Raw genomic sequence first — 14,108 nt, 5'->3', positions numbered from 1 at the left:
GAAAAGAAACTATTCTGCACCTTATCTGATGGATGAGTCGTGTGAAATCGATAACTCAGTGGTAGCCGGAACCAGCTAATCACCTGTCGTGAGACTGTTGCTGTGCGATAATGTAAAAATTATGCAGTTTTGCAATCCTGTTTTTTCAGACTACCATTGAATCAGCTGCACTTCATTAGTCCTGCCACCAGAGTAGAAAATGCATTAATGAAAACAACAGGGAGCGCTGTTTACATAAAGACCAAGCTTTAAAGACAATCTTGCATTTTGTTAGAGCACAGCTAAACTGCACATGGTTTAGAGTTATGCTCTAATCTCAATTGATTGTTTACGCTCATTGAAATTAAAATCAATACAGCAGCCTGTATAAAAAGTGCTTACAAGTATAAATACTCAACAAAACACTTACTCTTTTTTAAGTGCACAGGAGATGACCAGTCCAGCAAAAATCAGAAAAGATCTGCAGCTTCATTATTATTATAATATTAATGTAAATATGCATTAATACTACTGGTACAGTACTTGTACACTTTCAATTATATTTATTCACTACTCTATCAAACTATTTGTTAGTACAGTGCCTATAGAAAGTATACATCCCCTTTCAACATTTTCACCTTTTGTTGCCTTATAGCTTGGAATTAAAATGCATTAAAATATTTTTTTTTTGTTTTCCTTTATCTACACATCCTACCCCAAAACTTCCAAGTGAAAAAAATATTCTAGAAAATTAATTAAAAATAAAAACTGAAATAGCTTGGTTGGATAAGTGTCCACCCCCCTTGTAATAAAAGGGACCCCGAGTGAACAAATAACACAAAAATTTGATACATATTTCATTTATTTATTAAAGAAAGTTATGCAACACCCAATGCCCCCATGTGAAAATGTAATCGCCCCCTTAGACTCAGTAACTGGTTATGCCACCTTTAGCAGCAATAACTGCAACCAAACGCTTCCTGTAGTTATTGATTAGTCTCTCACAGCGCCTTGGAGGAATTTTGGCCCACTCCTCCATGCAGAACTGCTTCAACTCAGTGACATTTGTGGGTTTTCGAGCATGAACTGCTCGTTTCAGGTCCTGCCACAACATCTCAATGGGGTTTAGGTCTGGACTTTGACTAGGCCATTCCAAAACTTTAAATTTCTTGTTCTTCAACCATTCTGATGTAGACTTGCTTGTGTGTTTCGGATCATTGTCTTGCTGCATGACCCAGCTGCGCTTCAGCTTCAGCTCACGGACGGATGGCCTGATATTCTCCTGTAGAATTCTCTGATACTGAGCAGAATTCATGGTTCCTTCAATGATGGCAAGGCGTCCAGGTCCTGATGCAGCAAAGCATCCCCAAACCATGACACTACCACCACCATGCTTGACCTTTGGTATGAGGTTCTTACTGTGGAATGCAGTGTTTGGTTTTCGCCAGACATAACGGGGCCCATGTCGGCCAACAAGTTCCACTTTTGACTCCTCTGTCTATAGAACATTGTTCCAGAACTCTTGAGGATCATGCAGGTGCTTTTTGGCAAACCTGAGACAAGCATTCATGTTCTTCTTAGTGAGCAATGGTTTCCACCTTGCTACTGTGCCATGAATCCCATTTTTGCCCAGTGTCTTTCTGATGGTGGAGTCATGAACACTGTCCTTAGCTGAGGCGAGAGAGGCCTGCAGATCCCTGGATGTTTGTTCTAGGGTTCTTTGTGACTTCCTGGATGATTTTACACCTTGCTCTTGGAGAGATTTTGGCAGGACGGCCACTCCTGGGAAGATTCACTACTGTCCCAAACTTTCTCCATTTGGACAATATGGTGCTGACTGTGATTCGGTGGGGCCCCAGAGCCTTAGTAACCCTTTCCAGACTGATAGGCATCAACAACTTTTTTTCCGGAGGGCTTCAGGAATTTCTTTTGTTCGTGGCATGATGTGCCTCTAGAACCTGTGTGCTGACAACTTCACTCTGATGGTAAGGGCCAAAGTTAGTCAGATTTATATTGGGCAGGGCTGGCCCAAATCAGGCCTGGTTGTTAACCAAAGTACTCAAACAGCTGACCCTAATTATCCCTTTAATTGGGTTGAGTTAACTAGGGGGGGAGGGGGGGGGCAATAACTTTTTCACACCTGAAGATTGCATGTTTGATTACCTTGCACACCAAACAAATGAAAGAAGCACCAAACTTTGGTGTCATTTTTTCTCTCAGACTCCCTCTATATACTACTACAACCCACAAAAAAATCTGGCCAAATACAACGTGAAAAATGTGCAAAAATGCATAAAATCAGACGGGGGAAAATACTTTTTCACGGCACTGTACATTTCATTTCAGAACGTCACTATAACTAGTGACCATCAATCTCCACCTTAGCATACAAAAACTCTTTACACATGTGTTACCAATCTATAATGTTTATCACTTTCCTCCCCAAGTCCTGATTATTAGCAGAGTAGGGTCTGTACACTCCACCATCCACCCTTTCCTTCAGAATGTACCTGTACCACCTTTCCGGAAAAAAAAAAAAAAAAAAAGTAAAATTAGATGTAAAATAAATGATGCATTTTCATGCCTGATTGACTGTAAACTAAAATGGTTGCAGTGACCGGTACCATCGAACTATTCTCGCATTTATGCTGTCCTTCATTTTGTGTAACCACTTTAGCGCTGAGCGTGGTCCGTAACAATGTGAAGTGATTTCCCAAAAGATAATAGCGCAGAGCTTCAACTGCCCATTTCACCACTAAACACTCTTTCTCTATTGAAGCATTAAGGTACGACAGGGGGTCGGTTAACATGAGATAACCGCACACTTAGGGCGTTATAAGGTCCGATGCGAACCCACCCCCTGCAGTGCCTTAATGCTATTATAAATCAAATTTAAAATTAATATATTTATTTACTTTTTAAATTTAACACAGCAAATTAAAAAATATGTTCAATAACAGTAAATATCACTAAGCACAAAAAATAGTTCCAGTGTAATGTAAACAAAATTAGTTTAAACATATTAACATACGTTTAATTGTAAATATAGCATGTATTTATTAAAATGTTAAGTACATTTCTGTATATCTATTATTATTATTATTATTATTATTATTATTATTATTATTATTTCTTTCTTAGCAGATGCCGTTATCCAGGGCGACTTACAATTGTTACAAGATATCACATTATTTTTACATACAATTACATTATTTTTTACACATTATTTCTACATACAAGTACCAATTTATACAGTTGGGTTTTTACTGGAGCAATCTAGGTAAAGTACCTTGCTCAAGGGTACAGCAGCAGTGTCCCCGACCTGGGATTGAACTCACTACCCTCCGGTCAAGAGTCCAGAGCCCTAACCAAAAAAATTAAATTGAACTCACCTGAATTTTAGATGCTTCCTTTACTGAATTTTGCATACTAATTGATTAATGGCCATATATAACTTTGCAAATTACATAAATAAGTCGATCACAATTTTTTTTTAAGCTTCTCTAGGTCTGCAAGTGTTATTGGGGGATAGTGTGCTGCTTTGTCATTTCCACTTCGTCTCAGTTTTTTAATTAGTGCCACGAATACAATGTTAGCATACAATTCCTGAGAAAGTGAATGAAAGGTAACAGGTTTACTTTTTTCTTGAAGTCAGTTTTTTATAATGTTCACAGCCCAAAAGCTTTTATTGTGTTTTTTTTTTACATTTCGTTCCAGTTTGAGTTGATTTAGTTCTGTTTCTGTTATTCCACTGTGCCGTTTTTTCTTTTAAAGTAAAGTTAATTACTGGTACCGGTACTTTGTCAGATTCGGGAAATTGATCTTCATACCATTCGTCAAAAGTTTTTCCATTAAAAAGATCAAAATTTGATTGTGGGTCTGTCATTTTTTTTATTTTTTTTTTATTTTTTTTTTTTTAAATTAATGGTAATTTACAGATATTAAACGTTATAGAATAATGGCGTATGAATATAAATTCAAAGCTTTTTTTTTTTATTGCAATTATTTTTATTATTCTCTCCCAATTTAATATGTCCAATTATTTTTAGGCTTAGCTCACCGCTACCACCCCTGCGCTGACTCAGGAGGGCGAAGACGAACACGCACTGTCCTCTGAAGCGTGTGTTGTCAGCCGACCGCTGTTTTTCACAATGCAGGCTCACCATGTAGCCACCCAAGAGCTACAGCGTCGGAGGACAACGCAGCTCTCGGGCAGCTTACAGGCGCCCGGCCAGACTACAGGGGTCGCTGGTGCGCAGTGAGCCGAGGACACCCTGGCCGACCAAAATCCTACTCCCCCAGGGCAACGCTTGGCTAATTGCGTGCCGCCCCCTGGGAGCTCCCGTCCACAGTCGGCTGTGGAATAGCCTGGACTCAAACCGGCGACGTCCAGGCTATAGGGCGCATCCTGCACTCCATGCGCAGCGCTTTTACTGGATGCGCCACTCGGGAGCCCCAAAATTCAAAGCTTTTGGTGATGCGTCTGCGTTGAAAGGTTGTGGGGGATTAACGTATGGCTGATAGAACGCATCTAACCAATCAGAAAGGAGGATTTTTCCAAGTAGGTTTATAAAACAGAATCCTGTCTTTCCCAGGTTAGTAGTTCCAGCTGGTACAAAATGTGATGCTCATCCCCTTGTATTTCCTGAGAGAGAACTGCCCCCATGCCTACTTCTGAAGCATTGGTCTGTAAAACTTTTTAAAGTTCAGACTTGTCAATGCTAGTTCCTGACAATATTTATTTTATCTTACTAAATGCTAGGTCACACTCCCGGAACCACTTTACTTTCAATAAGTTCAGTTAATGGAGCTGCTGATGTGGAAAATTATGGTATAAATTGTCTGTAATACCTTGCTAAACCTAAGAAAGCCTGCACATGCCTTTTAGTCGGGCATCTTACATTCAGCCAAGGTCTGTACCTTAGTTATTAATGGCGCTATTGTCCAGAGTATAACCCAAATATTTAGTCTCGGCTTTCCCTATCGCACACTTGATCGGATTGGCTATTAACCTTGCCACCCTCAGAGACTCCAGTGCAGCCCTCACCTTTTCAAGGAGATCTTCCCACGTTTCACTATGTATAGCCACATCCAGATAAACAGCTGCATAATGTGTGAGGCTGTAACAAGTGGTCCATGAGTCTCTGAAACATGGCAGGTGGCCCATGTAAGCCAAAAGGCAAAGTTACAAAGTGGAACACACCAAACAGGGTTGAAAAAGGAATTTTCTCTCTGGTATCAAGAGATAACAGTGTATTTGCCAGTAACCTTTGGTCAGGTTAAGGGTCATAATAAACTTGGCACTGTCTAGTCTGTCCAACAGTTCATCCACCCTGGGCATAGGATATGCATCGAAATTTTGTTATTGCATTCACTTTTCTGAAATCAAAGGTTTTGAATCGAACGCCACAGGGCTGCACCAGTCACTCTGTGATTCTTAGTTATCCCCTAATCTTAACATGCTTTCAATTCCTTTTTGAACTGTTTCCCCTCGTCCATTCGGGAACCCGATATGGCCTTTGCCTTACTTTCACCCCTAGTTCTGTATAAACAGGGTGTTTGGCCCAGTGAGTCCTCCCTGGTAAGTTTGAGAAAACATCCTACAACTTGTGACTCCCTACCTCCATTTCCTGTGTGGCTGGCAACTGTTCTTGCACTGGGTCTTGAGTTTCCGACGTAATATAATATATTTGTAATATGTAATATATTTATTTTGTTTTCTTTTTATCCGGCTGGTACTCTCCGTAGTTAACTTCACCTACCCTCCATGAAAAACAAAATTACAACTTCGTCACATTCAAAAACATTTTAGATTTTTTTTTTTTGCTATGATTGTTCTTTAAACTTCAGTGGCATTTTTTTTCTTTCTTCACAGTTACCGTTGTTAACTCAGCTGCTGCGCACAGCTCCTAATTGGGATGTGTGAGTATTACACTTTTCTATTTACAAAGCCACAGAATTATCATTTTTGGATTTAAAAAAATGGCATTTACAGTCCCGTCTAGTTATTGGTGGGTTTACTATAGGGACTGAAAACCAAGGGTTAACCTGAGACCACCAAAACTCATTTCACGTGAGACTGAGACAGATTTGAACCCAAGCCTACAGAGGTGTGGGGCAAGAAAGGCTAATTAGCTTAGCCCTCAGACTTCTATCTTTTCAAATAAAAAAAGAATAGGAAACCATATAATTAAACATTTCCTTTATTTGCATTTTTCTTCTGTTTTGGTCTTAGGGTAATGTTCATGTAATTTGGTTAAATACGTAGAGCTGGGTAAATTTTTTCAGTAACATATATCTTAACTGTTGTTCAGTTGGAAGATTTCACAGACACTGAAATAAATTGACTTTAATCTTTTTAAGCAGCCTTTTTATAGTCATAAGTATAATGTTTGAATATACATTCCAGTCAAATTGTATGGTGTTGAGAAATTAAGGAAAAAAGCCAGATTTATGCATGTTATTTCTTGCTGTCAAAGCAATAAAGAACATATGTATTTTTTTATAACAATTTCATCATCTAGCATTAGTTCCTTGTGGCACCTATTACATTTTTGCAGTTTCAATTTCAGATACAACAGTATTTGGAGGATATCTATACAGTATGTTATAGTTCTGTATCAATAACCAAAGCCTCTGGGTAACTGTCGATCAGAGTGTTTATCTTTCTATAGACAGCATGCATGCACATATAGGGTAAACAAGGTACTTTTTACCTTATCCAGAGTTTCTTAACATGTTAATATCTACTAAAGGAAAAGCTGTCATACAACAGGCTAAAGAAAATTAGCAGTTGCACGGACTGTAATTGTGTCAGTACTGAAATGAAACTGAGACTGCACAGGAAAGAAACAGTAATGAGTTAAGATATAAGAATAATGTTCTTCATCCCTTTAATAACAAACACCACAAGGTGGTAGTAGTCAACTTTATAAAAATGGAGTGAGAGGGAAAAAGCACAACAGAACACTTGTGGACAGAGGTTTCTGCCAAATGTGCAATAACAAAAAGACGTTCTAACTAACTAAAGAATTCCTTAAATCTTGCCTGTGATTCACTTTCATTCAGTTTGTAGGTGTCACATGTGCAGTTTTGTTATGGCAAACATGCATGCTCAGTTTAAAAAAAAAAAATATCTGGTAACAACTAGGATTCAATATTTTTTTTCAAATTTAACAGGTTGTTTGTATTACAGGCGTGCCAAAGTGATCCGTGTCATTGGTTTATTGGCATCCCACACAGTGGACTTGAATGAAGATGTGCCAGTCACAGAGGTACAGTAGTGACTTTATGCTCCAGTATTCTTAGTATTCTAAAAGGAAAACACCCATTTGGAAAATCATTAATCAATCATTTCAGGTGGCTGTCGGGGATGTGGGTACGCACTCATGGTTTGCTGGGACTCTCAGATTTTGCAGTTGTCTCCGTCCCTGGGACGTGTGACATGGGCAGCCCCACCGCAGATTTATTGTATATATTTTTTAATCATGCAGGTAATACAGCTGCGTTACGAGAGGGGCAAGCTTGTCTATTTGGCTGTTCTGTAGTTACCATACTACTAAATGTAATGGTCTGCTTGTTAATTTTTGGCAGAATTAATGATAGTTCTGATGTTGTGTACCGGTAGTTTTTGTTTTTCAAATGACCGTAGCTAGATAGATATATAGAGAAAAAGAAAGAAATGCAACCATTTAAATCTCCCTACTTCTGTACTAGCCAATCACATTAAATATGTTTAAAACATGATCTCTCCTCAAGTTAAGTTTAATATTAATTATGTTGATGCAGTTTTAAGAAATGTAACGAATGCAGGACATAACACTTTCCTGGAGCTTAGTGTTCTAGCATGGAGAGCAGAGCATGCATAGTTTGCAATACTGAATAAGCAAGTGAGTTAGTTCGGGAAACTCAGCAGAAAAATATATAGACATATTGGGATAAATTTTCTACATTTTTGTCTTTTTCTTATACAGGCTTATTAGAGTCACAATGTTTAACAGTGACTGTTGTAAGTTGATATTTCTAGATGTGCTATTTGAGCACACATACGTCTAAAACACTCCATAAGGTTACAATTGGATTTAGACGCCCAATTACAGACGTCACAGACAGTTACTGATTTGAGAATACAGGTGTGTGTGTGTATGTGTGTGTGTGTGTGTGTGTATATATATATATATATATATATATATATATGTATGTATGTGTATATATATATATGTATGTATGTGTGTGTATATATATATATATATATATATATATATATATATATATATATATATATATATATATATATATTAGTGCCTATAGAAAGTCTACACCCCCTTGAACTTTTTCCACATTTTGTTGTGTCAGTGCCTCAGAGTTTCATGCATTTAAATGAGGATTTTTCCCACTTATCTACACACCATACTCAACACTGTTAAGGGGAAAAAAAGTTTTTATTGTGAAAAAAAAATATATATTAAAAATACAAAACTGAAACATCATAATTGGATAAGCCTCCACCCCCCTGAGTTAATACTTGGTGGTAGCACCTTTGGCAGCAATTACAGCTGTAAGTCTGTTGGGATAGGTCTCTACCAACTTTGCACACCTAGATTTGGCAATATTTGACCATTCTTCTTTACAAAACTGTTCAAGCTCTGTCAAGTTCCTTGGGGAGCGTTGATGGACAGCAATCTTCAAGTCATGCCACGGATTTTCAATTGGATTTAGGTCGGGGCTCTGACTGGGCCACTCAAGGACATTTACCTTTTTGTTCCTTAGCCACTCCAGTGTAGCATTGGCTGTGTGCTTTGGGTTGTCGTCATGCTGAAAGGTGAACATCCGTCCCAGTTTCAGCTTTCTTGCAGAGGGCAGCAGGTTTTCCTCAAGGACTTCTCTGTACTTTGCTCCATTCATTTTCCCTTCTATCCTGACAAGTGCCCCAGTCCCTGCCGATGAGAAACATCCCCATAACATGATGCTGCCACCACCATGCTTCACAGCAGGGATGGTGTTCTTTGGGTGATGCGCTGTGTTGGGTTTGCGCCAAACATAATGCTTTGCATTTAGGCCAAAAAGTTCCATTTTAGTTTCGTCAGACCACAAAACTTTTTGCCACATGGCTACAGAATCTCCTGAGTGTTTTTTTGCATACTTCTAACTAGGGTTGTCAAAAATACCGATACTTTGATATTCCGCGATACCAGATTTCAAAAACGGTTCATTAATTATGCATTCGGTAATACCAAAAAACAGAAAGTATCGGAGCACTCTGTACTTGTATAATGAAAATTGCGTGTTTGCGTCCTTCATGTAAAAGACGGAGTCGATTACTAAAAAAAAAGAAAAATAAGCTTCCCTTTCTGTCCGCGCAGGGACTCCAAGTGGAAACAACGACAACGAAACAGCCAGAATTCAGGAGTAAAAGGTTAAGATGGGAGGCACACAAGCTCAGCGCCCCGCGCTCTTAGAAAAAGAGAACAGCAGAAGTGATGAAGTATTTTGCTTATGAAGCGAATGAGCAGGGCAAAGCAAAAGATCCACCCAAGCCAATATGCAAACTGTGCTTTAAGATGGTACAACAAAAGGAGGCAACACCTCAAATTTAGCGAAGCATTTGGTGGACAGGCACCCTGACCTCTTCAAATAATTCAGACAGGTTAGCGACAGCATAGATTATTGAATGAATGCATCACATATATAAGTTAAAAATACATGTCCTCAATGAAAACGATGGGGAAATATGAAATTAAGAAAGCAAGCTAATTTAGCGCTAATGTGTACGGTGTTGTGCTCTACGTTGGAGTGATAGATAGTATTTGTCTGCTTTCACATTAATGTTACGGATAACCAGCGAGCAAGCAAGTTAGCTTAGCTAATACATCGGTAGCTTTGCTAAGTTAGCTCATTTCTTTAAACAAGCAAAATATATATGTATATATTTTTTTAAAAATTACATTGAAATAGCACAGTGTTTGTATGACAAGAGGCTTGAAGGAACACGTCATTGGAACGCATGAAAAAAAAGTATTTTTGCACCTCTCAGCCACCATGCAGGAATGGGATTTCAACTGTAAAACAGCGCTGCCACTTCACTTGCTATCTGCTGTTTGCCTGGGGGGAAACGGCTCTAGTTATCTGTCAATGTATCAAACACACTTCACAGATTTCTCCCTGAGGTTAGTCCAGCTTTATTGCGGTCGCCCCCGGGCTCGGCCTTCGACGACGTAGTACACGAGAGCAGTATATCATAGGCGCATATGGCTGTCACTCTTGGAAAGGGGCGGACTGTGGCTTTCTAATTACACCAAATATGGGCATCTACGTCGGTGAGAATCTGACCTGACTGCTCACGTTGTGTGAGAGAGCACTGGATGGAGCAGACGCGCAGGATAGCAAAGAAAAACATTGCAAAACAAAATAAAATAAGATTGCGTTTCCCTTGTTTTTGATCATTTTCTTTTTTATATATTATTTTGCATTTCTTGCGTTTTCTATAGTTTTGTTATAAATGGCTGTAACTTTTGTTCTGGTGTTCCAATTTTAATTATTTCATTTTAGACATGTACCCAAGACCTTGAAGTTTGATTGTAAAATACATTTTTTTCTACTCAGAGCACTGAAAAAAATATTTATTGACAACAAATGTTCTTTTTTTCTCAAAAGCATGTTTTATTTTCATCCTGCCATTCATTAGTTTTTTGTTTATTATTATTTATTTCTTAGCAGACGACTTACAATTATTACAAGATATCATTATTTTTACATACAATTACCCGTTTATACAGTTCGGTTTTTAGTGGATCAATCTAGGTAAAGTACCTTGCTCAAGGGTACGGCAGCAGTGTCCCCCACCTGGGATTGAACCCACAACCCTTCAGTCAACAGGCCAGAGCCCTAACCACTATTCCACACTGCTGCCCTACATTTTTTTACTAAATTTATTGGGTATCAAATCAAGCAATGGAATTTTTATATTTTATGAACACAGTTTGTGCTGATTTATTCCACATATGGTACTCACCTGAAACCCCTGTAGTCACAGTTATACGCACAAATATAATAACAGTAAAAACTTGAGAACTTTTCTCCGTCAGTAATGTACAGAGCACTCACCTGAATCACTTAATAAAAATCTCAAATTCATCCAATTTGTAGTTTTACTTCATCCTCTTTATTTCACTACCAAAAACAAGCAGAACGATTAAAGGGCCAGTCAATCATAGTCCTACACAAAACATTTTCTTAAGTGATAATATGCAAATTACGTTTACTGCACCTGCACCGTTTGACCTAGAGTCAAGATTGTTTACCTTTATTAAAGGAATGTTCTCTTATTTTGCGTGCTCAGATGTTTTTGTTTTTTTTTGCCGTGGTATTGAAGAGGTATCGAGTATTGTGAAACTGAACTAGTACCGTATCGAAGTTCAAAATTCTGGTATTGTGACAACCCTACTTCAAACGGGATTCAAGGTGGGCTTTCTTGAGTAATGGCTTCCTTCTTGCCACCCTACCATACAGGCCAGATTTGTGGAGTGCTTGGGATATTGTTGTCACATGCACACTTTGACCAGTCTTGGCCATAAAAGCCTGTAGCTCTTGCAAAGTTGCCATTGGCCTCTTGGTAGCCTCTCTGATCAGTCCTTCTTGCTCGGTCATCCAGTTTGGAGGGATGGCCTGATCTAGGCAGGGTCTTGGTGGTGCCATACACCCTCTACTTCTTAATAATCGTCTTGACCATGCTCCAAGGCCTTTGAATTTTTTTATACCCATCCCCTGATCTGTGCCTTTCAACAATGCACTACACAGCAGAGGGAACCTACAGGAACTGTTGAATTTATCCTGAAATCATGTGAAGCACTACAATTTAACACAGGTGGCGGCCACTTAACTTGGTGTGTGATTTTGAAGGCGATTGGTTACACCTGAGCTAATTTAGAATTGTTATTACAAGGGGGGTGGACACTTATCCAACCAAGCTATTTCAGTTTGTATTTTGAATTAATTTTCTACAAATTTCTAGAATATTTTTTTCATTTGGAAGTTGTGGGGTAGGATGTGTAGATAAATGAAAAAAAAAAACTATTTGAATGCATTTTAATTCCAGGCTATAAGGCAACAAAAGGTGAACATTTTGAAAGAGGGTGTAGACTTTCTATATGCACTGTAAACATGCACTGTTAAATGTCATTTTTTAAGTGTGTGGTGTACCCAGACTATTTCTTTTGTTTTATTTATTTTATTTCGTCTCCACAAAAGGGGCAAAAGCAGATAGTATTTTCTTTTCATGACTATCTACAGTTTTTATTTATTTATTTATTTTTTTAATGTAATCGTGCTGTATTCATAAGACCATAAGAAAGTTTACAAACGAGAGAAGGCCATTCAGCCCATCTTGCTCGTTTGGTCGTTAGTAGCTTATTGATCCCAGAATCTCGTCAAACAGCTTCTGAAGGATCCCAAGGTGTCGGCTTCAACAACATTACTGGGGAGTTGGTTCCAGACCCTCACAATTCTCTGTGTAAAAAAGTGCCTCCAATTTTCTGTTCTGAATGCCCCTTTATCTAATCTCCATTTGTGACCCCTGGTCCTTGTTTCTTTTTTCAGGTCAAAAAAGTCCCGTGGGTCGACATTGTCAATACCTTTTAGAATTTTAAATACTTGAATCCGATCACTGCGTAGTCTTCTTTGTTCAAGACTGAATAGATTAATTTCTTTTAGCCTGTCTGTATACGACATGCCTTTTAAACCCGGGATAATTCTGGTCGCTCTTCTTTGCACTCTTTCTAGAGCAGCAATATCCTTTTTGTAATGAGGTGACCAGAACTGAACACAATATTCTAGGTGAGCTCTTACTAATGCATTGTAAAGTTTTCACAATGTAGCCAAGCATCTTGTTGGCCTTCCCCACATTGTCTAGATGAAGACATTTCTGAGTCAACATAAACTCCTAGGTCTTTTTCATAGATTCCTTCTTCAATTTCAGTATCTCCCATATGATATTTATAATGCACATTTTTATTGCCTATGTGCAGTACCTTACACTTTTCTCTATTAAATGTAATTTGCCACGTGTCTGCCCAGTTCTGAATGCTGTCTAGATCATTTTGAATGACCTTTGCTGCTGCAACAGTGTTTGCCACTCCTCCTATTTTTGTGTTGTCTGCAAATTTAACAAGTTTGTTTACTATACCAGAATCTAAATCATTAATGTAGATAAGGAATAGCAGAGGACCTAATACTGATCTCTGTGGTACGCCACTGGTTACCTCGCTCCATGTTGAGGTTTCTCCTCTAATCAGTACATTCTGTTTTCTACATGTTAACCACTCCCTAATCCATGTGCATGCATTTCCTTGAATCCCTACTATGTTCAGTTTGAGAATTAATTTTTTATGCAAGACTTTTTCAAAAGCTTTCTGGAAATCTAAATAAACCATGTCATATGCTTTGCAATTATCCATTGTCGATGTTGCATCCTCAAAAATATCAAGCAGGTTAGTTAGACATGATCTCCCTTTCCTAAAACCATGCTGACTGTCTCCCAAGATACTGTAGCCATATAGGTAACTTTCCATTTTGGATCTTATTATAGGTCTGTAGTTACCTGGTTCGGTTTTGTCTCCCTTTTTGTGGATCGGTATTATGTTTGCAATTCTCCAGTCTGTCGGTACAACCCATGTGTTAAGAGACTGTTGCATGATCTTGGTTATCAGTTTGTAAATAGCTTCTTTCATTTCTATTTATCAGTTTGTAAATAGCTTCTTTCATTTCTTTGAGTACTGTTGGGAGGATCTCATCCAGCCCAGGGGATTTGTTTATTTTAAGAGCTCCTAGTTCCTTTAACACTTCTGCCTCTGTTATGCTAAAGTTATTTAAAACTGGATAGGAACAGGTCGACATTTGTGGCATGTTGTCTGTATCCTCCTTTGTAAAAACTTGTGAAAAGTAATAATTTAATATTTGCTATTTTTCTGTCTTCATCTATGATTTTGCCATTTGTATCTCTTAGACATTTAACCTCCTCTTTGAATGTTCTCTTGCTGTTATAATATTGGAAAAACATTTTGGAATTGGTTTTAGCCCCCTTAGCAATGTCGTTTGCTTAGCTCCCGGTGTGCAAATCCCTTAAGTCTAGGTCA

The 14,108-nt window shown here is 38.3% G+C and overlaps 1 protein-coding gene across 3 annotated transcripts in view; it reads left to right on the top strand.

Annotated features, from left to right (window-relative positions):
* ulk4 (unc-51 like kinase 4) overlaps window positions 1-14,108 on the top strand; it is a 261,384-nt gene that overhangs the window by 30,637 nt on the left and 216,639 nt on the right. For all 3 annotated transcript variants that reach the window (XM_059013181.1, XM_059013174.1, XM_059013164.1), the window contains exons 16-17: window positions 5,855-5,901; window positions 7,175-7,253. In XM_059013181.1, coding sequence (XP_058869164.1) covers window positions 5,855-5,901; window positions 7,175-7,253 — 126 coding nt within the window. The remainder of the gene's footprint in view (window positions 1-5,854; window positions 5,902-7,174; window positions 7,254-14,108) is intronic.

The sequence above is a fragment of the Acipenser ruthenus genome, chromosome 3 (genome assembly GCF_902713425.1).
Source record: "Acipenser ruthenus chromosome 3, fAciRut3.2 maternal haplotype, whole genome shotgun sequence".
NCBI classification, from domain to species: Eukaryota; Metazoa; Chordata; class Actinopteri; order Acipenseriformes; family Acipenseridae; genus Acipenser; species Acipenser ruthenus.
This window is presented reverse-complemented; position numbering and strand designations above follow the sequence as displayed.